This window comes from Parus major, chromosome 11 (genome assembly GCF_001522545.3).
Source record: "Parus major isolate Abel chromosome 11, Parus_major1.1, whole genome shotgun sequence".
Taxonomy (NCBI): Eukaryota; Metazoa; Chordata; class Aves; order Passeriformes; family Paridae; genus Parus; species Parus major.
The window spans coordinates 4681807-4707021 of record NC_031780.1 but is presented as its reverse complement, the minus strand read 5'-3'; the positions used below and the strand labels follow the sequence as shown (position 1 = coordinate 4707021).

Sequence of the window (25215 nt, the reverse complement as noted above, 5' to 3'; positions counted from 1 at the left end):
AGACGGAGCAGGGAGCGGGGGCTGATTGGTCGGTTCGAAAGGCGGGCGCGGGAGCGGCGTGAGGCGGCCGGGCCGGGTCAGGTCGGATCCGGTTCGAGTTGGGTCAGTCCCGGGGTTCTGCGCTCTCGTGCCCGCTGTCTGTGGGTCCGGACACTCATCGGACCGGACAGACAGCAACAGCCACAGCCCTGGGCGGCACCCAGCACCCCTCTGCTCGCATCAGGCCTCCGTCGGTAAGAGAAGCTTTTAAGGGCGTGACGTGACTTGGTCAGTTCAGCTTGAACAGGGGGCTGAGGGGGGAATCATCGCAGTGTACAACTTTCTCGTGAGGGGAAGTGGAGGGGCAGGCCGTGATCTCTGATGATCAGTGACAGGATCCCAGCATGAAGCTTTGTCAGGGGAGGTTTAGATTGGATATCAGGACAAGGTTTTTTTATCCTGTGGTGGGGTTGGGCACTGAACAGGCTCCCCAGGGCAGTGGTCACAGCACCAAGCCTGACAGAGCTCAAGAACTGTTTGGACGACACACTCAGGCACCTGGTGGAATTCTTGGGGTGTCCTGCACAGGACTGGGAGTTGGACTCTGATCCTTGTGGATCCTTTCCAATTCAGGATATTCTGTGATTCAGTATCTATGTAAGTTACTGCATGTATTTTAACTTGCCACTGTCTAAATCTGTAGTAGACATTAGGAGTTAGGACTGACATCAATGTCAGCCAGTTGTGCTGAGGTGCAGCTCTGTACACCTTCAAAGGGAGCAAGTCCCCTGAGCCTGCCTGTGGCTTGGTCTTATTTTCTTTAACCTTTCAGGTTTCCATCCAGGTGGTTCCATCATGGATGAAACTGTGGCTGAGTACATCCGAAGAACTGTGCTAAAAATCCCAAGGGATGAAATCAAGATGTTGCTGCAGAAATGGGGCTTTCTCTCTGAGGCACAGCTGCAGACTCTAAATTTCCACCAGATAAAGGACAACATTTCTCAAGAAGTTGTTCAACTCTGTGAGGTAAATCCTCTCTTTCAGAAAATGTCAGTGACATATAGGGTGCATGAGAAACATTATGAAAAAAAAACAGAAACATTAATCTTTGGCCACAACACAGCCTCAAATGGCACTTTGTAGTCTGGAAAATGTAAAGCTGAGCTGGTAACACCATTGATTCTGTCTGATCTATACTAAGTATGCAAATACATGTTTTGAGCTCTTAAGTTATAAATGGTAGATAAAAGCTTGGTATGTTAAACCTTTAAAAAATGGGTGTATTTCAAAATTGTAAAATAAAGGCACTGATTGAAATGTGTATTTATTACAAAGCCCTGACTGAAAGCTATTTAGCATGGGTAATGATAACACTAGTTTATGTGTTTTAGACTTCTAATGTTTGTTGTTTGGTTTTTTCTAAAAAACTTTCCTTGGCCAGAATTACTTCCATTCAGCATGCTGTAAGCAAAAAAAAAATTATATGACACTGATTTTAGTTTACCAGGAAGTATTATTTAAATTTTAAATTTAGATTTTAGTGTACTGGAAGTCTTTAATATCATAACCCAGATAGACGCAGTTATTACTGATACATCTTGAATTCTGTAGCTTTTTGTATGTTTCCCTTTGAATTTCATACTGAAAAATTGCTTACCTGGATCAAACTACAGGAAAGAAACTCCTAAGTTATTCTCATAAGACAGCAAATGACATATTTTAAAATAGCATTTTTTTGTGAAATACTTGTATCCATAACAAATTGTGTCATGCAGTTTCTTAAAAATCTTTCCTTGCTGTACAGCATAAATAAGCAATAACCAATATGTTAAAACTCCTGACAGTGAAATATGAGTCAGTGTTGCATTGTCACAAATACCCATTAACTTTCTTTCTAATTGCTTGTACATCACACTGTAAGGATTATGTTCCTCTTGCAGAGGAACATTTAAGCCTTGCTGAAATAGTTTTCATTATTTCACAAAACCTGGGACCTGGTGTGGTGCCTTTGGAGAGAGTGTGTGTGCTATGGGCTTCAGTGCAATATCCTTTAAACTACCAATGCTGAGATTATTTTTCACTTAATAAACAATGTTATTGGGCACTCTGGACCTGTAGTTCACTATGCATTCTTGTTCTTTCTAGGAAAATTCTGCAGATATAAAGCAAGCAGCGGTTCTAGACATAACTTGTACGTAAAAAGTGAATTAAAATGACGTTTATTCTATCTGAGTAAGTTCATAATGCCCTTAATTATATAGTGATGACCCTTGTGGGGTGCAGATGCTTTTGGGGTAAGCACATCACATTTTAGATGAATCTTATTGGATGTGACCTCTTTTACAAAAAGCTCAAGATCAACTAAAGTATGTAACTCCTAATTCCAATATCAGTTCACATCTCGATTAGACAACAGTTAAAATCAAGGATTCTTCTAACAGACTACATGTCTTATATTGGGCAGTTTAGGTAAAACTCCTTCTTGAACATTGAACCCCAGGGATGCACTTTATTAGCTTCTCACCAAATTATAAAAGAACTTTACATCTCTTTCAATTAAAAAACTATTGTGGTTTTATGATTGCTATGAATGGTAGTTTAAGAATGTTAATACATTATATTGCATCATCAGAAGTAATATTTTTTTTAAAGTAACCTGTCTATAAAAGTACTGTAAAATTTTTTGTTCCTTTAATTCCTGTTTGATAATACATTATGTTATTGAGCAATTCCTCTTTTTCTTAGACAACCATGTCTACCAAAACAAAAGAATGTGGAATGTTTACCAGATGAAAAAATCAGGTAAAATGTCTTTCCTTTCTCTAATCCCACAATTCTCAGCAGTTTAGTGCTCTGCTGCCTCATATCCTACATTTTAACCACAAATGTAGTGTCATCTGGGTTTTTTCTGTAGAGATTTTTAACATTTTACTGCAGCCTAGTACGAATTTTTCAATTGAGATTATTTTAGAATACTTTCCATTAACTTCTCCAGCAATTATTACACATTAGTAACTACTAATTAAATATTAATCTTTTCTCCGTATAGCAATAATATGGGTCAGAATTAAAATACAGCTTTTTGTATAAGGTAATGCAACTTCAATTTTTTCTGCCTAATTTTGTTTCAGCAAAACTAAAAACATCTCCAAACTACTTCTTGTACATGCAAATCTTATTTCTGGTTGGGTTTTTTTGTCTCATGTAACAGGAGAAGACTTGGAATATTTTGACATAACAGATTTCAAAAAAACATTTAAAGGAAGGCTTCGGTCAGCCTTGAAAAATGTAAGAATAAATCCATTCTAAATTTGCTTCATGGCTCTGGTGTCAACATGTTGTTTTCATAATTGTTCCATACAGTTTGAGTCAAGATTTAAATGGAATTACTCATTTGAGAATGATAGAAACTGCATGTAACATAAGAAAAATGTACTGCATATCTGTTTTAGGAACTTCACAATTATGCTGGGAGGAATTAAAATACTGGTTTGTCTTAAAATGTGACTGGCTTCAAGAAAGGCAGCATGTTAGTGGTTTTTATCAGATCTTTTCCCAGTTTGCAGGAGCTTTTAATTGCTTTAGCTTACCAATTTCATTTGGGCAAGGGAGTAGAAAATGCCTCTGGCTGATCACCTGTGTTACTCCGTGATACCCAGTGGGTTCCCACTCACAACAGGAGAGGGCAACAAATCCAAATCACACTCACAGCCAATCAGCTGCTGATCACATCACTCTCTTATAATAAAATTTTGCAATATTTTAGGGTTTTGTTGTTTATTTTTTTTTTTAAATACCTCCTTGAGTCAAGGTAAAAAGAAGTAAACAAGGAAATCATTAAGAATAGAAAAGGGAATGTTCAAACTTTTGATTGTTTATTTTTGAGCAGTGATAAATATTATATTCAGGTCTAAATTCACAAGTTGATTGAAAGTTTCGTTTCTCCAAATGACATATTGGGATTATTGCCACTAGCCCTCCTCCTAAACAGACATCTTTGTGTTATTTTCCCAAAAGAGACATCAGTGGTTTTGTAATAACCTATTTTCTATTTTCAGCCTTGAGCAAAAAATGTATATTGACAGGAAGCAAAGCAATATTAGAGTTTGAAAAGTGATTTTTCTTATTATCCCAGTTTGTGAGCTTATTGTTGTTCTGTGAAAATTTTATTTAAATACAATCTTTACAACACCTAGTGTGTTTTTTTCTTACTCAAGCAGTGGTACTAAATTATGTTTGGGTCTTCTGAAGAGAGATGTTAAGAGATAAGAAAATCTTTATGGATACTCAAATGTGTTTGTAAATCAAAACTTTTCTTTTTCTGTCAGGTCACCATCACCTTTAAGGAATATGAGGATAATGCAATCTGGATTAGAGTTGCCTGGGGAACACCAAATAAAAAACCAAACCAGTATAAGCCCAGCTATGTTGTGTACCATTCACAGACTCCCTATGTCTTCATTTCTACCTCAGTCCTGAAGAGCACCTTGCCTCTGCTGTGTCAGGTACAGAATAAAACTGCTCAGACCCTGACTTCCCCACAGTTGTGTACAGCTATAAGTGGGTTAGCTTTTAAGACGATTGGTAAAGATGCCTCACTTAAAATAATTTGCTAAACTATAAATTGTATTTTTATTTTCTCCTTAGCTCATTATAAAAATGGGCCAAAACCCAAATCTTAGGATTGGTGCATTGTGAATAAATTCAGTTTATTTGGATTCTTACTGCTCCTGAATGTAATTTCTTAACCAAGTCTTGGACAGTATTCCATTAAATTGTATCAGAAGTTGAAAAATATTAGAGCAACACTGTTAACTTCAAGAACTAAGCATATGAGCTACTCAGGGAATGCTGTTCATTTCTGTTAACTTGTGGTGATTAGCTTTGATAGTATTTTTTCCTCTATTTAGAAACCTCCTCAAATTTCTGTAGTAGTAATTCAAATATTTTATGATTCTGTTTGTTTATTTTTCAGCTGGTTAGACGATGGCACTTAGCTTGTTAATACTGTGAATGCTTTTAAATATTAACCTGAGCTCTATAACAATCTCTGCAACATTTTTTCAGATATGAAAATCCTAGGTAAAGGGCAGTTGCTTACCTTGAAACAAAAACATCACAATGTCTAGAGATGTTATGTTTTTTACAGATTACTAACACAATGATGATGAAGACTGATGTTAAAACAATTTCAATTTTTATTTAAAGGCCCTGATGGTTGCTACCAATTACCATGACATCCGTGAAATGGAGCTTCGAAGTCATTCTTTAAACTCCCTTAAAGATATTGTGTTTAAGAGATATAGCCAGGTGAGCCACTTCACAAGTAAATCCTAAGTCTTGCTTTTTGTTTCAGGCCTAGTTCTCACCTCCTAGCAAGGGGGAAAATTCACCTTTTCCAAGAGATCACCCAGTTAAAATAATACTGAACTACTGAGGTTGACAGGCTTTCATGAAGGTAACATTGCAATGGAGATGCAATTATTTGGTATCCCACGTACTCTTTATTATTGTAATTTCTGATGGCTAAACTCAGACTAAAAATTACATGAACAATTCAGTCCTAAGATTTTTTAGCATCTTTCATTAGGCTTCCTAGAGCCGCGGGTTGAAGGCTGTTGGAATGTGTGCTTAGTCTGCTCATCCATGTAAAACTTGTAAATAGGGAAACATACTCAAATATCCTAAGACAGGCATTCTTTTTCAAAATTAGCTTGGTTTCCAGACTTCTAGTAATGGTCAAAATTTGGAAGATCATTTTTCCAGAATGAGAAAAAATTATATATATATTCTTCTCAGCTAGAGGTTCTAAAAGTAGAACTGAACTAAAATCTTTTTTTCCTCTCTCTCCATTTAGAACTTCCAAACTCACAGTCCAAAACCTGTGGAAGGAGGGAATGTAGAATCAGAAAAAGGTATGTTTATTTGAAATTTAAAGGCAGTTTAAATGTCATTCCTGCTGGCTTGTGAAATGAGATTGATAAAAGGAAGTGTAAATATGCTCCATTCTCATTATGTTATCCATCCCTGGTGCCTTAATACTGGCTGGCACTGGGAGAGGTTAGTATATCCCTGGCTTTGGACATGGAAACCAAATCTACTCAGTGCCTATCATCTCACATTCACTTGTGTTTTTCTCTTGCTAAGAACTGAAAATATAAGCTTATCCAAAAAAAGAGTGCAATGAGTTCCTTAAAACTATTATTTACAAATTTTCATTTGGAATAATTTGATAAAAAAACAGTATTACAGCAGCTGACAATGTTGTCTTTCTGTTTTCTTTCCCCTATTCTTCTCCCCTGCAGCAGATAAAAGGATAGTTGAAGAAAACAGAAGTGAGAAAGAAAGGATTCACAGACTGAACCAGGAAGTTTTTGGCAGTGGTCCCTTACCAAAACTTGAATTTGCACAATACAGGGTAGGAAAAGCAACCAATTTGATTTGGGGTTTTCTACTTTTAATGAAGTGGTAGTTAGATTAAGTATCAAATTTAAGAAATATTATGGTTTTTTTCAAACTTAAGGGAGTTTTAAAATTTTAAATAAAAATATTATTATATTATATATTAATATATTGTAATAGTATAATATGATATATTATGTGTTATTGTCATTGTTATTATTCATTTTAATATAGATGAGTTAAAAGTCTCTGTAAGAAACAGATTGAAATTCGGTCAGACTTTTAAATCATGTTTCAGGCTTTCAGCCTTGTAAACTCAGCATTTCAACCTTTTTTTGTAATAAAGGTAGACTTAGACTAGCAGTGTGTTGGAGCATGAGAAATCAGGATTATTTTAAATACATGCTAAGTTTATGCTATGTATGACACCATAACTGACTTCTCGATGATGCACAGGTTTTATTGCATGAACAGATAAATTGAAAATTCTAAGAAATACTAAATGTTTTCCAGTATTACTGAACAAAGCTGCCTCTTGTTTTCAGCAGAAAACTCTGCCACATGGTGGCACCCTCCGATTTTACTACAGCATTCCTCCAGCTGGAATCATGTTGTCATTGCAAACTGGAAAGTCTTATTTAAACATAATGTAATACATAGTGTAAGAAATAATTAGAGTATGTAAATGTAAATGTAATAACATATAAATAAAATATATTCATTGCTTATACTCATTGGTTAAATTTTGTGTTAACAGCTTGAAACAATGTTTAAAAGTGATCCTAAAATGGATGTTTTGGATAAAAAAGAACCATTCAGATGTTTGGTCAAGTTTTCTAGTCCACATCTCTTAGAATCACTGAAATCCTTGGCACCAGCAGGTAAGTGTTCCAATTCTGTAAAATGGAGGGAAATTCCATTCCAAATATTTCTGTCTTCTTACATTCTGCTTGTATAAGGGAGCAACTTCATAGTTTGTTTAGAAAAAGAAACATAGTAGAACAAAAATGTTACCACTTTAAAAACTTATGTCTAAATATCTAACAATTTATTCTTAGAATTACTGGTTTGTATATGGATGCTCAAGCTGTGCTTTTAGTTTTAGTGGTCTAGTTTTGTTTCAGTTTTATTAACAATTATGAAAGATAAATAATGCTTGAGTACAGCTGCAATTATCTCTCTCTCTCTCTCTCTCTCTCTCCAGGTATGGCTGATGCACCACTTTCACCGCTTCTTACATGCATACCAGATAAAGCTAGGAATTATTTTAAAATTAGAGAGAAAAAAGGTTTATTAGCAGAAGGCTTTGTGAGCCCTTAATTTAAAACTGATTCATAGAGAAATATGCAATATATGAAATTTAAATGTTACCACTGCTCTTAACTGTATTTTTAATATTATTTATGAAGCTAATAAAGACAAAATAATAGCTGTAGCTATTTTCTTTGCTATCATAGCTGTAGATAGCTACAATACTGCAGGTGGCCTTTCATATTTTGCACAGAACACCTGCCCTGTTTGGAAGAAGGAAAAAGTCCCATGCAAAAGGAGGGGGGCTCTCTGGCTGCAGCTCAGGCACATTTTTATCTATGTTGATAAATTGTATTCAAAGACTATTTCAGGGCATAGGGAGGAATGGACTTTGAGAATATAGATGTCAGTGAGAGGCTTCTATCCAGTTATAGGAGGTATTAATTCAGCTCCCAAAGTCTTTCTCACCAAGGGCAACAGCCAGTAATAAGTACTTGAAAATCTGCCTGTCACTATTAATGTCTTAGGAAACTTTATGTTGGAAGAATACACTGAAAGAGGCAATATTTTCTTTTGAGGAAGGTACATATTTTAGAACATCTCAATTAATTAATATTTGATCCTTCTGACATTCTTGCCCATTGCCACTGTTTTTTATGCTTGGGGGCAGAGATTATGGAATCAAGATGGCAATAGCCACTAATGCAAACAGCTTTGCATTGGAGTTTTTTAGAGTTGGTAAACATTGGGAATTGTATAGATTTTTTTCTGCTTTGTTTTTTTGATTCATTTAAATGAATTTTGATTCATTAGAAATGTACAAGTTTTTGGTTTTAATTGTTATCTGGATTGTTTTGTGTATATTTGGTGTATGTAGAATTCTAATATACTTTCAGTATCTCAGTGTGCAGAAGCAGCTGTATGTCCAGAGGTTGTATGGGCATGTTTTTGTTTTTAGGCTGTAAATAAATGTGTAAATTAGATCTTCTCATAAAAGTTTGTTTGGCCTGACTTGACATATACTGATATATATTATATATTTTATATATATATTATATACGTTATGAACATATGTTATCATATACTGATTTTTTGGCTTGGTTTGGTTTTCAGCACGCCTATAACTCACACATGAAAAGAGATTTGGGACTATCTGCTAGTGGTATGGATTTTAGGAATTCCACCTGTGTGATTTGAATGTTGATTTGATAAAATACTTAACATAATGTTAGGATTCTGGAAGAATTCCAGGTTTGGTGTGATAGACACTAAGAGTTGGCTCTTAACATGTCTCACTATACTTCCAGGATTCAAATCCATTAAGATTCCAGCATATATTTCACTCTGTGCAACTTGTTCATAATGCTCTCTCCCAAATAACCTAAATGCCTGAGATGGCAGTCATTTACCATAAAGGTAAAGTTCCCAAGTGCTCTAGAATACTGTGAGTACCTGGCCTACTGCCTCTTGTTTCTGGGAAAGGTAGTCTTCATCTCCCTTTTAACATTCTCTTTTTGGTATCTCTGATTTTCATCTCTAACTTCCTGTAAGCAGGGATATTCCAGGAACTACACAGCATTTTCAGGCAAGGAGGTGTGTATTTCTTGATTTATCAGGAAAAATCTGCAACTCTGGGGTTCCTTCTTGCTGAGCAGGTGTCCCCATCGAGGATGTGAGGTAAGGCAAAGGGGGAAAATGTGGAGACCAGTCTTGTCTTCCCCATTCCAGTTGGTCTCTTCCAGCAAGTTGGAAGTTTGGGTTTGGACTAGATGATGTTTAAAGGTCCCTTTCAACCCACACTATTCTGTGCTAACCCCAAGCAGCAGAACAGCTGCAGCTGAGGGCACAGGGGCTGCAGGAGGAACACACATCCTGGGGCTACATCTGTGGCATAACTCTTATCCAATAAATGGTGTTGATCTTTTAACTTAATGTGGCCAGCTATAGGAAGAAAAGTTCTGTGTGTTGTGTTGGTGAGTCCAGTGTCAGGAAATCTCAGAATATTCTGAGCTGCAAAGGGATCCATAAGTCTTGTTAAGTCCAGCTCCTGGCCCTGCACAGAACACCCCAACACTCCTACCCGGGGAATAAGAGTGTTCCAGATGCTCCTGGAGCTCTGTCAGGCTGCTGCTGTGACCACTTCCCAGGGGAGCCTGTCTGACTACACTCAGGATGAAGAACCTTTTCCTGATATCCAGCCTCACTCTCCCGCCAGAGCTTAGGCCATTCCCTCGTGTCCTGTCACGGACCAGCAGACAAATCAGTGCCTGCCTCTCCACTTCCCAGGGCAACACAATAACCGCAGCCCCTCGGCTGTGCAGCGGAGCCGCCGAGCGGTGTGCGCCGGGCCGGGTCCCGTGCCCGGGCTGGCACTCGCCGTTTCCCTCGCGTGTCCCGGTGCTCCCGGTGCGCGGTGTGCGCGCTTTGTGCCGCGGGAGCGCGCACGGGCCCGCGCTCGGCCGCACCGCTCGCAGCCGCCGCCGCGGGGCGCTGGCGGGCGGGGGCGGGGCCGCACCACGTGCCTCATGAATATTCAGCGACACCGCCGCCGATTGGCCGTCGCCCCCGGAAGCGGAGCGGGGGCCGAGCAGCTGACAGCAACATGGCGGCGGCGGCCGGGCGGCGTGGCGGGGGCTTGGGGCGGCCCCCCGCGCCCGTGAGGGACGTGCCGCCCGCCGGGGAGCTGGTGCGGCCCTCGGTGACAGAGCTGTCCCAAGTGCGGACCAACATCCTGTGCACCGTGCCCGGCTGCGGGAAGGTGCTGCCCAACAGCCCGGCCCTCAACATGCACCTCAGCAAGGCGCACCCGCTCCAGGTACCGCCGTGAGGCCGGGCCGGCCCCGCCGCCCCCTCCCGCTCGGCCCCTCACCGTGGTTGCGGGGCTCTGTCGTGGCGCAGCGCCCTGTTCCGCCCCGGGGCCTGCGGCCGGCTCGGGTCCGGGTCCGGGGGGCGGCTGCGGTGTTGGCTGTGCTGGGGTTTGGTTCGTAGTGAGACTACGTGGGGGTGTGGTTCCCCACCCTGAGAAGAACTGGGATTCTTCCGAGAAATTCTGAGACAATTGGGATTGTTCAGCCTGGAAAAGAGGGTGTTTTGGGGTGACCTAATTAAGGCCTTCTAGTACCTGAAGGGAACTCACAGGAAGGATGTGGGCACAAGAGCCTGGAGTGGCAGGACAAGGGGGAACAGGTTTAAATGGAAACAGAGTAGGTTTAGGTTCGATATTAGGAAAAAGATCTTCAGTGTGATGGTGGGGAGCCCCTGGCACAGGCTGCCCCATCCCTGGAAGTGGCCAAGGCCAGGCTGGATGGGGCTTGGAGCAACCTGGGATAGCGGAAGGTTTCTCTGCCCAAGGCACGGGGATGGAACAAGATGGTGTCCAAGGTCCCCTTCCAACCCAAACCATTCTGTGATTCTGGGTGGGAATAATGAAGTGTTTCTGGTTGTCTCTTGTTTAAATTTCCCCTGGTGAAAGGCCCCTGTACGTCCATGAATAAATACATAAGTGTGTGTGTGGATGGGCTGACCAGTTGTGTTGAGGATTCCTCTAAAATTACTTACAGAAAATAACTGATTTTGCACATTTTTGTAAACATACCGCAGCCAGTTAAGAGTTCTTTGAGACTTGGCTTCTGTTGTTTTACTTGCTTATCTCCAATCTTTCTGCAGTAAGACTTTAAAGCCCCACTTGTGAGGTGCTGTGCAAACATGCAGCATTTCCTAACCTTATCAGCTGGCAAACCATCTCTATCCCAGCGCCGAGGGCTGTTATGCTGAGGTTTTGTTTGTTTTTTTTAAAATGTCTGAGCTAAAAAAACCAGCAAAACAGATGGATGCCATTTTGGAAACAAGCCCTCATTTCCATATTACTCCTGAGCTAAGCATGTGCTGGGGGGGAGGAGAACCACAGTTTAGCAGGCACACATTGAAAGTGGGCCTTTCGGAAAGATATCCTTGCTTTTCCCAAAATCATAATGCCAAGTGTGCAAGGACAAATTGTATTCCTGGGAAACTGCAAGTGCAGCATTCATAGCTGCATTCGGAAAGTGCAGCCTCAGTGGGTGAACAATAAACATCCCTGTTTTGTGAAATGGCTACAGAGTCAAGTGTGGGTCACACGTGCTCGTTGCTGAGGAACAAAAGGAAATACTGTCAAGTGTACTTGCTGTCTCCTGTCTCTGGGTTGTTTCTATTTCATTTCCTGTAAGTACTAACAACTTTACTGTGGGTTATGTGTTAGATCTCACATGTTCGTGTAGGGGGAGGTACAGTAGAAGTTCAAAGTATTCTTTCAGGTCAGCAGAGTCATTTTGGTTGTGAGCTGATGCTCTGAGCATGCACTACAGCTGGTGGGTTACATAACTCAGGGTATGATGGATGAGGAAATGCTGCTTTCTCACCCAGCTTGCTGTTAGCCATCAGTGCCTTGTAGAATTAGAGCATATAATTCTCCATACACCTGATTACTGAATCTTGTGATAGCTTGCAATAACTACTGAAACGTGGATGGATGCAGATTTTCAGAAACTTCTTGACTTGTTTCAAGGGCATTGTAATTGAGACTAAAATGTTGTTGCGGCTTAAGGGAGGCTAAATATTTTAATATCGGTATTCCCTTTTAAGAGGTAGCTGATTCCCCAGATAAAAAGAATTTAGTAGGTTGGATTTATTAGTGAAATACGAAATTAGTGAAGAGTCAACTTGGAAACTGAGATTGTAAGAAGCTATTGGGGAAGGAGAGAACATAGTACTCCTGAAGAGAAAGGAGGATAACTTGGTTAATTTTCATTAATAAAAGTAGCACCAATAGGATGTTTTGACAGCAAAACCCATGAGGGATTGCAGTGGCAAAGGAAGGACATTTTTGTAGGAAAGCAAGATTACCCTGTAAAAACAGAGTCAAGTGCAGCAGTACCAGGTTTTAATCTTGTGAAGTGATAACGAACAGTTTGATCAGCTCTGATTTGTGACAGAAATAACCTGAGGTGGGGAACACTTGCAAAACAATTTGATCATACACAAATGAGCATTTAGAGTAAAGCTGCTGTGAGAAGGACAGTCCTAAAATATGGCAGAGGGATATTCTATGCCAGTACTGTAGGGTGAGAATCTGATTCATATAATTTAAAATAAACCCAGAAGATGTGTAGAAAATAACTACTAAGAGTGATGAATGGCAAGTGTTTCTGACCAAGGGAAATTAGAAGAATTTAGCTTGTTTGGCCTAACAAAAGAAGATATGAAGTGTTGATATATCCATTTTTATTTACTGGCTCTTTGATAGAGCGTAAGCCAAGAAAAAAAAATGAGAGCAGTGGATATAAATGGACACTTAATATATTAGACTTGAATTTTTTATTTTAATTTTTTGATCTTTTGTCTATATTATTTTATGGGAAGAAGGGAAAGTACTTCTGTGTAAAATGAAGCTAGAAGAGTTTATGTAGAGGAGAGGATTCTATGGATTCCTGTGATAACAGGGAGGCTGTAGCCAGTGTGAACTGGAAAGGGTAGCATACCCTTGGGGTAGATTACTCAAATATTGCACTACCACAATAATTGTTATCATAAGAATAAATGCACTTCTCTCCATGTCCTATTTAGTAAAGAAATGGCTGAGCTTCTGCTGCAAAAAAACCCATGTTTTAAATAGTTGCCTACAGTCTACTGCAACATCATTTAAAATTAATCCTTTGGAGTAAGCCTTTCTGGGGCAGGAAAACAAGACGTCACTAAGTTCACCTTGACTAAGTCTGTAGCAAGGACTGCTAATTCCCATTTTCCGAGTTGTCACAAGCCATGTCAGTATTCCTTACGGTGCAAGGGTCTGCACTGGGAGAAGTTCACTGGACCAATAACTACCAATAATTGTGGTGGGTGAATGTTGTAGAAACATGGTACATAAAATCAGATAGGTAAGGGAGAGAGCTGTGAGAATGTCTGGAACAGGACTGGCCAGGTGGGCTTTGAGAAGATGCAAGATTAACCATTTAGAGCCACAAGGACTTGGGATAGGTCAAAACAAGATTAGTTGTTGGGTGATGTTAAATATAACACACTTAATAGCATTTTATTTAGGAATAAGTAACTCTAATTGCCAGTTACTCATCATATTGGTATCATTTGCAGTGGGGGAGGCCAAACATTTCTTTGACCTAAAGACAGATCTTCTTTTCTCCTGAGGACTTGAACATGTGATGAAAATGTTCTGTGTACAGTCAGGGTTAAAAAGTGAATTGGGGCTGGAACAACTAGATTTCTTTGTGTCATGTTCCTGTCTGGGGCAGTGGCTCTAGGAGGTACAGCAATAGTCACAGTGATGATTCAGCAGAGATAGAACAGGCCTGTTTGTAAATGGGCTGTCTACAGGGGAAACTGCTGTATATAAAGGTGCTTAGATGGTTACAGTGTTACATGAAATCCCCCTTTTTAGAGAATTACTCCAGGTTTTCTTGATATGGCAGCTGATCATTTTGGTCAAGAGGCTCTAAACATTGCTCATTTGAGTCTGGTATGTCATTAATAAAAATGAGCTTGTGGCAATACCAGCAAGTAGTTGTGTTGAGTGTGTGGAAATATACTAAAATATTGCTTGAAGGGATTACATTTTATACAAAGTATCTTAGCTTAAGAGGTGATTTGAGGGAAAACAAAATCATTGAAATATCCCCTTCCCAGCTTCCTGAGGTGTAAATGAGAGGACTTCAAAAGCAAGGCATGAGCAATGGCTGAGGACAGCATTGTTGGGCTGTGAGTAACTGCAGGCGGGTAAGAAGTGGGGGTGTGAACAGTGAAGCCCTTTGGGCCCTGGCAGCTGAAGTACACACTTTGTTTGCTTCACATTTGGAGGACTGTTGTGCTTTGTGCATTCTGTGCACAAACTGTGCTTGTGTTTGATGTAACCTGTGTAAACACGATGAGCTGGAGATCTGCCCAAAGAGGCAGTTGGGGAGTGACTTGTGTGAAATCAACCTTCCACTACTGACTGTGCACACTATCCTCATGCTAAGGAAAATCGGGTGCAGAGTTCAAACAGGGCATGGTCTCATTTCTTCCCTGAAAAATCATCTTGGGGATGCCATCATGGCTGTAACTGGCACTGGGGACTATGTTTGGCCTCTGATTCAGTCTCGGGATAGAAGATTTTAAATAGTTCACTTAAAATTTTTTGCTTAGACATAGATATCTGATGCTTCCACTGAGACCCTTTTAGATAGGGTATGTGTAGGAGTATATGGTTTGTCTGGTTTCCATGCCTGTGTCCTCAGTAGGATGGGATTCTATGTGGTTGAACAATCTGGACAATCCCACTAATACGTCCTTCTTATATGTACTTTTGATATCCTTTTGAGCAAGTTGTGTTGCTTTCTTCTATGTACATGTGAGGGTCAGTGAGACAGCTCACATGGAAAGCCTGGATAGATTGGTCACTTAGTGTTTGGAGGGTCAGAATTAGCATACCAGTTATAAATGAAATTTGATTTATGATCTAAATTAAGTGGCAGAGCATACTTGGCATTTTTCATTTTATTACAAGTAAACTAAATAGTGCTAACAGAATTCCAGCATCAAGGAAGTGTTGTGTTTCAGTGACTAATCTTAATGGAACTTCACGTACTGTGCTACTAACAAGTAAAACCACATTGAATCAGCAGTCTAGGGTAGTATCTGTATGGAAATATTTTTTGGCTCAAATAACAGGAAACATGGGACAGGAAGTGTCTTGGTAAAAGTAAATAAATAGTACAGTACCACAACTCCATAGAGCTTGTTGTAATTGCACCTGGAAATTTTGATGGGATATTTGTAAAGTGGCATCTGCAGAGGGCCATTTGAAAAAGCTCCATGTGAACTTTCAAATCACATAGGAAAGTGCCTCCAACTCATTCAGATGTGTAAACTCAGTGAGCCATAGTTGATGTGTATTCTGAATATTGTCTTGAATATGCAAACCTGTAGAATTGTCAACTTGTCAACTGGTTCTTTTTCAGGATGGAAAACTTAATGCACCAATAAGGAAGGGTTTGAAAACTTCACAGAAATTCTACTGCTGTCCTATTGAAGGCTGCCCTAGAGGACCAAACAGACCATTTTCCCAATTTTCTCTTGTAAAACAGGTATTCCTGTTCCTGAAGTATTTTCACACTGATTTAGTCCTGTCTCTACTCTGGAGAATGTGCACTTTGGCATACAGATATGAGCATAACCTCTCAGCACATAGGCAGAAGTTAGAGAACTCTGTATGCAGCAACTCCGAGTGCACACATGATTTATGGGTTTGCATGTTTGCATGTTGATATTAGAGGGCTTGAACCTTTTGATCAGACAGATGCCAGTATGTTGTTCTAAACTGTATCAGAGCCCCTCTCCACAAAATAAATAGATGTAGAAAGATTAAAGAAGAGGGGTGAAAAAATTCCCAGTTGAAACTGATGAAGGTTTAAACTGTGGCTGATGCTTATAACTGCTTTTTCAAATGGTCAAGGATTAAGAGCTTTTCTCTGCTTTAATATCCAAATGAATTTGTTTACTAGTTAACCTGTTTAAGAAAACATATAAGACTTGTTTCTGCATTAGTGAGCCAAAAGAGCCCTGTGCTACAGTTGGTTACCTCTGCTGAGCTGGGGACGCTGTAGGAGCTGAATGGCTGGCACTTGGTGCCATAAATGAAAAGGAAAAATTCTTGTGTTTGCTCTGGTGTTGACCTGTACAACTTGAGATTATTTGCTCAGTTGTAGATCTTCAGGGGTGTGCACACTTACTGTGCTCTTTTGGTAAGGTCAATCTATAGATTTATTGATGGCCACAGGAAACCTTCAATGGCATTAGAATAGATAAATGTTTATCTGTGTTTTTAAGATGCATGTAGCACCAGCAGATTTGCAAACTTCAGATTCTCTCTATTGACTTCTTTAAACTTATTTGTAGTAACACTTTAAAAAAATAATTAATGCTACTCTTCAGCATTACTTAGCAACTAAAAAAATTGCAAATATTTTCTCCCCTAACCATGACTTTTTTTAATCTTCACTGAAAGCTAATGTTTACTTTCCCTTGTGTATTCTAGCACTTTATGAAAATGCATGCTGAAAAGAAGCACAAATGTGATAAATGTAGTAACTCCTATGGCACAGAATGGTATTTGAAACGCCATATAGAGGTCTGTGGCAAGACTTTCCAGTGTACTTGTGGGTGCCCTTATGCCAGCAGAACAGCATTACTGTCTCACATTTACAGAACTGGCCATGAAATTCCTGCAGAACACAGGTAAAAGTGAAGCAGTGAAGTAATGATACATTCGTCACCAAGTCCTGTGTGTCTCATGTGCTGCCTTTTTGTCTCCTTTCTGTTGATTAAATAGGAAATAGGATCATGTTGTTTTAGCTGTAAAGCAGTTTGCAGTTTCATTGTTGCTTTTAGCAATTTCTGTTTTGTTGAAGGCAGTGGTGATCATCTAATCAGTAAGATCTGGTTTCCCTACATAGAAAACAAAAAGTACTGATGACATTGCAGTGCTTGGCATAAATGGTGCTGGTTCCTGTTGCATCTACTTTTACAGTTCTGTGAGAGTAGAGATGAATTGGAAATATTTCTAGCTGGTAACTGAAGTGTGGAATGCAGTTCAGGTTGTTTTCTTGTACAGTCTAGTCATTGTTGCAAATGTTGGTGGATGTAGGTTTTACCACCTATCTCTGCATGTTTAGATTTATAGTTTTAATATGTACATGTATTTCATAAAGGGCAGTCTACTTTCGGAGGCCTAGCCTGTCTGTCTTTGAGGTTCAGCTGCTGCAAAATTAAGTTTTGTGTGAAGAATTGCTAATCTTTCTGTTTCCATGAGAGACCATTACCTGTACACATATTTAAGAGCTCTGTCCCTTCAAAGCTCAGTCTGAGTCAGTGTCAAAATATCACATTAAAAGTCTTCAATGACTTTTAAAAGAGTGTTTAATGTACAAAGGGGAAGAAGCCATCTAAATTTGCACATCCATTTGGATATGGGTCTCCATAAAGGGTGTTGTTTATTCTTTTTTAAATGAGAGAGCAAGGAATGACATTTAACAAAATTGAATTTCATGGAGTCTTTTTATGTTGCAATCTGGATTAATTGTCTTCTTGTATCCAGCCTCATCTGTGACTTCAGTTTGTATTTTCAATGCAGTGACTCAAAAGAATGGAAGGCAGATGTTCTGTGTTTGAAAGAAGTATAAATTATTGATCTCATGTTCACAGGGATCCTCCTAGTAAGAAAAGGAAAATGGAAACCTCCCTACATAATCAGCAGTTGGCAGAGAAAGCAAACGAAGCATTCGGTAATACACACAGTACTGCTCCTGGCACTCAGGAATTGGAGTCCTCTGAAGTGAAAGTAGCGGCCTCTCTTGAAGGCTCCTGCAGTTCCAACTTCACAAACCAAATGCAGCCAAAATGTGCACCAAAGATGCTTTTACCCAAGCCCAAGGTGGCTTTGGTTAAACTTCCAGTGATGCAGGTTGCTCACTTGCCTGTGTATGTATCTGCAACAGACTCTTCTGTCAAACCTGCTGTAGTGGCTGTTGATAATCAAGGTTCAGTTGTAAGTACTGTTCATTTATTGCCTCAATCTATAGGAATTCTGATTCCAGCCCTGGAGGCAGAAACACTTGTATTTAAAGACAGTATGCCTGTTTCAAAAGTGACGACTTCTGGTGATCGTGAACCAGTAAGTACTGGTGTACAAGTTGAATTGGACAAGGTTACATCAAATAACACAGGGCAAGAGCTGGGGAATGTTTGTCACAAGAGCAAAATTTCTTCAATAAATATACAGACTGACTTATCTTATATCTCACAGAGCTTTGTACCAGCTGCAGCCTGGACTCCCAATTCTTCTGTGTCCTCTTGTTCTCAGACAGATCTGTCATTCAGTTCCCAGGTTTCATTACCCATCAGTGTACAGACACAGACGCTGCTGCCTGCTTCCAAACTGACTTCATCCATAGCTGCTCAGACTGATGCTTTCAGTCAGGGCTGTTTTCCAGCATGTGGCATTTCCAGAGAGACCCAAACTAGTAGGACACAGGACTGTATTGATGGAAGAGTACAGATGGACCAGGCTGTAATGTGCAGCAACATTTTTGACAATGTTCCTTCATCATATAATGTTTCTACTCACATTGAACTTCCAGAAAACAATTTAATGCCTGCAAATATAGATCAAACTTTGCTGCAAAGAAGTAGTTGCAAGAGCCTGAATCAGGATACAGTTAAGTCTGAATCCCTTATCAGCTTCAATGCACAGACTAATATACTTCCACCTCAAAATACAACGGATAATCAAACCCAGACAATGGACCTGTTAAGTGATCTGGAAAACATCTTTTCAGGAAACATGTCTGGCCAGACACTGGATAATCGTGGCCTTTTGTCTGAGACAAGTTCTAATGCTGACACACATCTTCCATCTGGTCCATCACAGAGCACAGGGATAGACTTCGACATTGAAGAGTTCTTTTCAGCATCCAACATCCAGACTCAGACTGAAGAGAGCGAGCTTGGTACCCTGAACTCTGAGCCAGTTTTGGAGTCGCTAGACATTGAAACTCAGACTGATTTCTTATTTTCAGATAGTGCCACTCAATCATATAACTGCCGAGGCAATTCTAACTTCTTAGGTTTGGAGATGTTTGATACACAGACACAGACAGACCTAAACTTCTTTTTGGACAGTACTACCCACCTGCCTTTAGGAAGTATTCTGAAACAGTCCAGTTTCTCAATGAGCACTGACTCATCTGATACAGAAACCCAGACAGAAGTATATATGGCTACTAAAAATACACCTACTCAGAATATTGAAAGCAAAGTCCAGCTCAGTAGTGCTGAGACACAGACTATGGATAGCTGCTTTGAGAATCTGGGGAGTTTATTCCTCACCAGCAATGAAACACAGACAGCAATGGATGACTTCCTTCTGGCTGACTTAGCCTGGAATACAATGGAGTCCCAGTTCAGTTCAGTAGAAACACAGACCTGTGAAGAGCTGTGCTCCTTGTTCCAGAGCTCTGACAAGCCCAGCCACTGAGTGCTACATAATATAACTGTTTCCTGTGGTTTGAATTTAACTTATTGGGGTGGGAGAGATGGCTTTACCAAGTGATCCACTTAGCATTATTGAATGTACTTGTCATGAGCAGTTGACCTAAGAGACTTTTCATGCCGAAGGTACTCTATTGAATATGTAACTTTACATAAACTATGTGTGTATAAATAGAGGGGAAAGCTGGGGCTGTAACAGGTTAATGTACATTTGAACCTTAAAGAATTATGTGGTGCCTATGTTTTTCTTCAAACTTCTTTACGAAGCTGTTACTGCTTTCATCTAAGTGGAAGAAATTTTAAAGTTGTTCTCTGTATCTCTCTCTATTCCTGGCTTACATGCAGGGTTCCAATGTGCTGGACCAAAACCCTGACCTGTTCAATTGAGATGCTTCCCTGAACTTACGGGGGAGGATTCTATTAGTGTAAGCTACTTCTGTTTACTTTTTTTAGTAGCTTGTATTTTAAATCCGGCATGAACATAATCAGCCGTATTGTCTTTTACTTTATGCCTTCACAGCTCTTTCTCCTGCATAAGCTGACATTTTCCAAATACCTGTCCAACACACTAGACACATAGAGATTCTTGAATTGCTGAAAATATTTATTATTTTTAAAAATGTGTGTAGAAAGCAGTATTTTTTTTTCCCCTGAGTGGCACTGATGCTCTTTGAAAGGTAGGAAAAGAATTAATCATAGGGAAAATTAGTATGTCGTCCTTTTAGCTAGTGTAATAAATGGGACTAACATTTTTAGAGTCTTCAGAAGGGATTTGCTTTAATTATTTCTCTCTGTAAGATGCAAATGTTACAAGGTGTGTGCCTCAGAGACTGGAATCATTTGGTTTTGCTGGAATTCTCCTAGCTTTATTGAGATACAAGTTGAGAAGTTATACAGTGGTTAACTACCTTAAGAGAAAACTTTAAAAATGGGCAATTAAATTCCTTAAAACATTCACCTTGACTCCTGTTTTTGGACTTCCTGCTTCCAAAAACAATTGGAATCCATACAGCAGAGCTGGGAGATCAGCTCACAGAAGCCCTTCCAGAGCAGCTCTATCTTGCTTTTGCACTTTGCTCTGCAGCCCTCAGTTCCTGCAGCTCTTACAAATTCCCTGAGTATAGTGAAATTCACACAAACTGATTTTTCAAAGAAGAAGCATATGACTTCTTGGCACCTTTTTTTTAATGCTTAGGTTTCCCTTCCTGCCTCTGTTTGTGATATTTTTCATTTACGTTAAGCGAGTTGTGAATGTATGTTGGAATTTGGCCTTAAGTAATTTTTATCTCTTACTATAATATCTGTGAAATGTAGGCCTCTGGTTATGTACTGGACAGGTTTTAGTTTCTGTAACCTTAAAGGAAAACATTTTGTGTCAAATTCATGGGCCTGTAACAGACTTTACTCCTCCATTGTTGGAGGGGAGGTATTGGCTGCATATTTACTGTGCAGCCCAGCAGCAAATGTATGTCCAAGCCTTAGGTTTTGAGGACTCCCTATGCTTTGTGCTGCATATTCTCAGTTCAGAGATGTGGGAGTTAAGTTACTCATCCATTGCAGCCAGCTTGTTTTTTGTTGCAGATGAGCAATACCTTTCTATTTTCCTTTTTCTCCCTCTGCCTTTTCCTAATACTCTTTATATTGCCATGTTGAGTGTCTTTACCTTTACTGAAATAATCTCTTTAAGTTAATCCTGAAACTCACATTTTCTTTCTGAAACCTCATCTGTGTTGCCTGTTTGATTTTTCAACATTTCTAGGTATGATTTCAGACACTTGCAGTCTGGATGAAGAAACTGCAGAGCAGAATCTTGCAGTTCCTCAGGAGAAAGTAACTCCGCTGTGGGGAATGCCCCCAGGTTTCACAATGTCTGTAGAGTTCTCATCTGAAGGGTGGGATATATTTAAAAAAGAAAGGCCTCACTTGTAATTTTGTTTCTTGTGAAGATATGACTGACTCATATTTACCTGCCTACTTTGAAATTGAGAGATAAGATAAAGAACAACATTAGGTTAATTTATTCTATTGCAATGTCTTTCTAGTAGTGTTGCAACTTCTCATTTTAAAGAGTTTTTCCTTCTCCTTTCTTCCCCTGGCTAGAATACCAGAGAGCACTTCTTCATACACTGATTTCTGTGTTTCCCATATGCAAGTTGTCTGTACTGACATGTAAAAGAGAGCAGTTCCTATGAACCTGGTTTGGAAAAAGGGTCTTTTCCACAGCTATAGAAGCTGTTCATTACCTCTAAATTTAGAACATCAGTCTTTACTCTGCAAGAGAAGGAGTCTTGGGTGCTGAGGAGCAGAATTACTGATGGGTTTGAATTTTAGTCATCTGAGAGACCAGTGAGGTTTAAAGTACTTTGAAACTAATTTACAAATTAAAGTGATAATTGCAATGTTGTTGTGTAAGCCAAAGCTCTTAGCATCCAGGACTGTCAGGAAAAGACCCAAAAGTTTGTGTGGATGAAATCTTACAATGTAATAATTACCCAGTTATTGTACTTCTTAATTAAAACTGTTTCTGAGCTTTGTGTGTTTTATTAGAACATGCAAATCACAATCCTTTCACTCATTCTATTGGTTTCAAACAGTTTGGACTTTAATTAGGAGAACACAGTACAACAACATGAAGTCATTTATTAAAAGTGCAATGTTAAAAAATTGTTAAATGTGTGCACTGTCTTAGGAAAGACAAAGTTAACTTCTGACCAAAATTAACTTCTTTCTTCACTAATTTGGTTCTCCATAAATTATTCATAAAAGTGAAAAACAGGTTTGTGTCATGTATGTCTGGCATAAGTCACTCAGTCTGGATTTATTAAGTATTTTTATGAAAATGTGGAGACTGCTGCCAGACTTCATAGTTTGGTGAATCCCACACAAAACTTCATCTAATCTGATCTAAAATGCTATTGCTGAATATTACAAATTTTTCACATTTAAACAAATTCTTGAAAAAGGCTGATTTTTTTATTTTTGCCTTCATTATAAGATAAGCTTCAGACACAACTATTTCTGGGTAGAACTAAAATACTTATCTCCCTTTTTCTGCAGTTTATCTCTGATCTGATTTTCAAGGCACTGTATTGTAAGTATTGGTCAGCAGTGACTTTTACTATCTCTTTTTTGTATCTCCTATTGCCATTAGAGCTGATACACAGAAAGTAACATCAGATTCTCTGTAGCCTCTTAGCACAATTTTTATCTGGAAGTGATACTAATGTTAGGTGTACTTACCCCTTGTGTTTCCTGCTTAATTCTGTTAAGCTGTGATTGCTGAATCTTGATCTGGATGCCTGTGTAACATTATTATAAAACTGAATAAGTACTTTTGTAGTTTCATTTGTGCTTTTCTTTAATATATAAAGAGTCAAACAAAGGAAACAGCAGATTTGGGACTTGAATTCTGTGAGAACATAAGCACAAATAAGCTGAAAAATGAAAGGTCTATCTTGTTACCTTCCGTATTTGTTTGTCAGAATGCTAAAAGTTTGTCTGACAGTAGATGTTTCTTCTTCTTATGGCTTTATTTGTGTCTATTTCTCCTAATACACCTGTAAATACTATCTGCTGTGTGTAAGGGAGGGAGTCCTCCCCGAAACTTTGTGTTGGCCTAGAAAAATTGGTAGTTTTAAGTCAGTTTGCTAATGCTATATATTCTTAGTTATGCGAAGCTGCTTGTATCTAGAAAATTCTCACTTCCAAAGGATATGAAAGCATTAAAAATTGTATATATGCTTGCAGCTGTAAATTAAATAGCTGCAAAAGAAACTTTGTGAAACCTTATTTAGTTTTGAACAACTTGATCAGTGTCTGTAACTTAATGTATGTAACTAACTCCTTACAAATCTTTATTTCAAGGCACAATAGACCATTTTTTCCTGTTGGAAACGAGAGGCTGAATTTCCCTGTTAGTCATATGGACCCCAGTTGTGTAGGGGCAACAAAACAAAGAACGATGGCTGCCTTCCACTGTTCTAAATCCTTATGCTGCTAAGATGTGAATTGATTTTTTTGTGAGGCCGGATAGAAACATAAGAGCTGGCAGGACTGGGGGCTTAGGGGGCTAGAGGGGGTTTAATAGCCTTTTAAATATAGGGAAAGTTAATAGAACTGATACTGAATCAACATAGGGTGCTCAACTTGCAAAAGAACGTGTTCCTGAAATGGCAGCTCGGAGGTGAACCAAATGTACTTGCCTTTATCATTAAGGTTGTACAGCTTCCTTTGCTTTAATATATTTCTGACATGTGCTGATTTTTTTAAACATGATCTTAATGTACCATTTACTGTTCCAAATACATTCACACCAAACTGTTGGTAACGTTCTGGGCCTTGCAAGCTTTTTAATTTGTTTGGTTTAAGGTGCTGCTTGCTATGCTTGTGTCCTGGTGGGATGGGCCTCCTGTACCCAGGCTGCCATTGACAGCAGGAGCACTGTGAGGATACGGCTGTTTAATGGTAGCAAACCAGTGCATGGTGCAATCATGCATCTTCTGTTTCTTTTGTAGCTGTTTTTTTAAGAGTTGATGTGAATTTAAATGTGTGTGAGAAGGACTTGCTGCTTAGAACATGACTGAATTCTCTTGTTTCAAGTGCCATTGCTATGCAATGAACCGAACTCAGCACTCAGCCCTGCAGTGAGGGTGAGGGAATGTTTGTTTGTGTGTGTGACTCTTCACTGAAAATGTAACCAGACTGCCTGAAACGGTGGAAATTCCTCAAGGAACTGCCGGGTTAAATAACTTTACTTGTGACCATTTTTCATATGCTGGCTTTATGGTACCTTCAACTAGCAATGGAATATAATAAATGGCTTGTGGTGATGTCAGCTCTACATTTCGCAACATCCAGTACTTAACATGCTTCAAGCACCTGCACGCAGAGCCAGATTGACTGTACCTCTACCTACAGACATTTGCAAGTGCATCTGTGATAAAGCTAGATATGAAAGATGGCCATATCTTTACATCTTAAAGACTTCAACACCTGATTACAATCTCATTTAAATTTGTAATTATTTGGAATGAATGAGTAATAAATCTCATGGATGAGTCTTTCCCAAAGCGTGTGTGAGTTAATCTCAGCAAGGCTGAGAAATGTCCTTAAAATAATTTTCTTGTCATTACTGATAGGATTTTTTTTTATTTAGTGGACAAATGTAGTTTTCAAAGGATGTTCATGTTTAATTCTTGCTATTTAAGCCAGTAAACTTGCAGTGACCAGACAAAATCAAGCGTTCATTTCTTAGACCTATTTTACAAGTGACAATCCCAAAGAAGGAATGTTGTCCTAGTAACTGTGAAACTTGTAATTACATTATTGCATGCAGAGAAAACCTTGTGCCAAAATACTGTTCCCTCTTTCCCTCTGTTGGAAACTGAAGTGTTACACAAAGCTACTAGTAAGTTATTCACAAGTATTGAAACGTTTTGTTCACAAATGAAGCACTTATTCAGTCCTGTAAATTATACATATTTTGGAATAAAGTTAACTTCAATCATT

At 39.1% G+C, this 25215-nt stretch overlaps 2 protein-coding genes across 5 annotated transcripts; both read left to right on the top strand.

Moving 5' to 3' along the window:
• Positions 1-41: 41 nt before the first annotated feature.
• CENPN (centromere protein N) lies at positions 42-8628 on the top strand. Of its 2 annotated transcripts, none has more exons than XM_015639509.3 (11): positions 42-233; positions 824-1005; positions 2125-2170; positions 2725-2781; positions 3191-3267; positions 4308-4484; positions 5188-5289; positions 5837-5894; positions 6285-6397; positions 7139-7262; positions 7586-8628. In XM_015639509.3, exons 2-11 carry the CDS (start codon positions 835-837, stop codon positions 7699-7701), a joined length of 1041 nt encoding a protein of 346 aa, XP_015494995.1. In that variant the 5' UTR covers positions 42-233; positions 824-834; the 3' UTR covers positions 7702-8628. The 2 variants fall into 2 exon arrangements, with proteins under 2 accessions (XP_015494995.1, XP_015494994.1); XM_015639508.2 differs by having other exon boundaries at positions 812-1005.
• Positions 8629-10222: 1594 nt separating this feature from the next.
• On the top strand, positions 10223-25215 carry ATMIN (ATM interactor). Of its 3 annotated transcripts, XR_001523737.2 has the most exons (5): positions 10223-10447; positions 15621-15746; positions 16697-16896; positions 17863-19833; positions 20053-25215. XR_001523737.2 is itself a non-coding variant. In XM_015640054.2 (4 exons), exons 1-4 carry the CDS (start codon positions 10235-10237, stop codon positions 19691-19693), a joined length of 2370 nt encoding a protein of 789 aa, XP_015495540.1. In that variant the 5' UTR covers positions 10223-10234; the 3' UTR covers positions 19694-25215. The 3 variants fall into 3 exon arrangements, 2 of the variants coding, with proteins under 2 accessions (XP_015495540.1, XP_033373055.1); XM_015640054.2 differs by having other exon boundaries at positions 17863-25215; XM_033517164.1 differs by lacking the exon at positions 10223-10447 and adding an exon at positions 10538-11832 and having other exon boundaries at positions 17863-25215.

Excerpts from the sequence above, each read along its gene's own strand:
- ATMIN (XM_015640054.2), top strand. The coding sequence starts at position 10,235 with ATGGCGGCGGCGGCCGGGCGGCGTGGCGGGGGCTTGGGGCGGCCCCCC. Across the intron at positions 10,448-15,620 it reads GCAAGGCGCACCCGCTCCAG|GATGGAAAACTTAATGCACC; the intron begins GTACCGCCGTGA and ends GTTCTTTTTCAG. Across the intron at positions 16,897-17,862 it reads GAAATTCCTGCAGAACACAG|GGATCCTCCTAGTAAGAAAA; the intron begins GTAAAAGTGAAG and ends TCATGTTCACAG.
- CENPN (XM_015639509.3), top strand. The coding sequence starts at position 835 with ATGGATGAAACTGTGGCTGAGTACATCCGAAGAACTGTGCTAAAAATC. Across the intron at positions 2,782-3,190 it reads TTACCAGATGAAAAAATCAG|GAGAAGACTTGGAATATTTT; the intron begins GTAAAATGTCTT and ends CTCATGTAACAG. Across the intron at positions 5,895-6,284 it reads GAATGTAGAATCAGAAAAAG|CAGATAAAAGGATAGTTGAA; the intron begins GTATGTTTATTT and ends TCTCCCCTGCAG.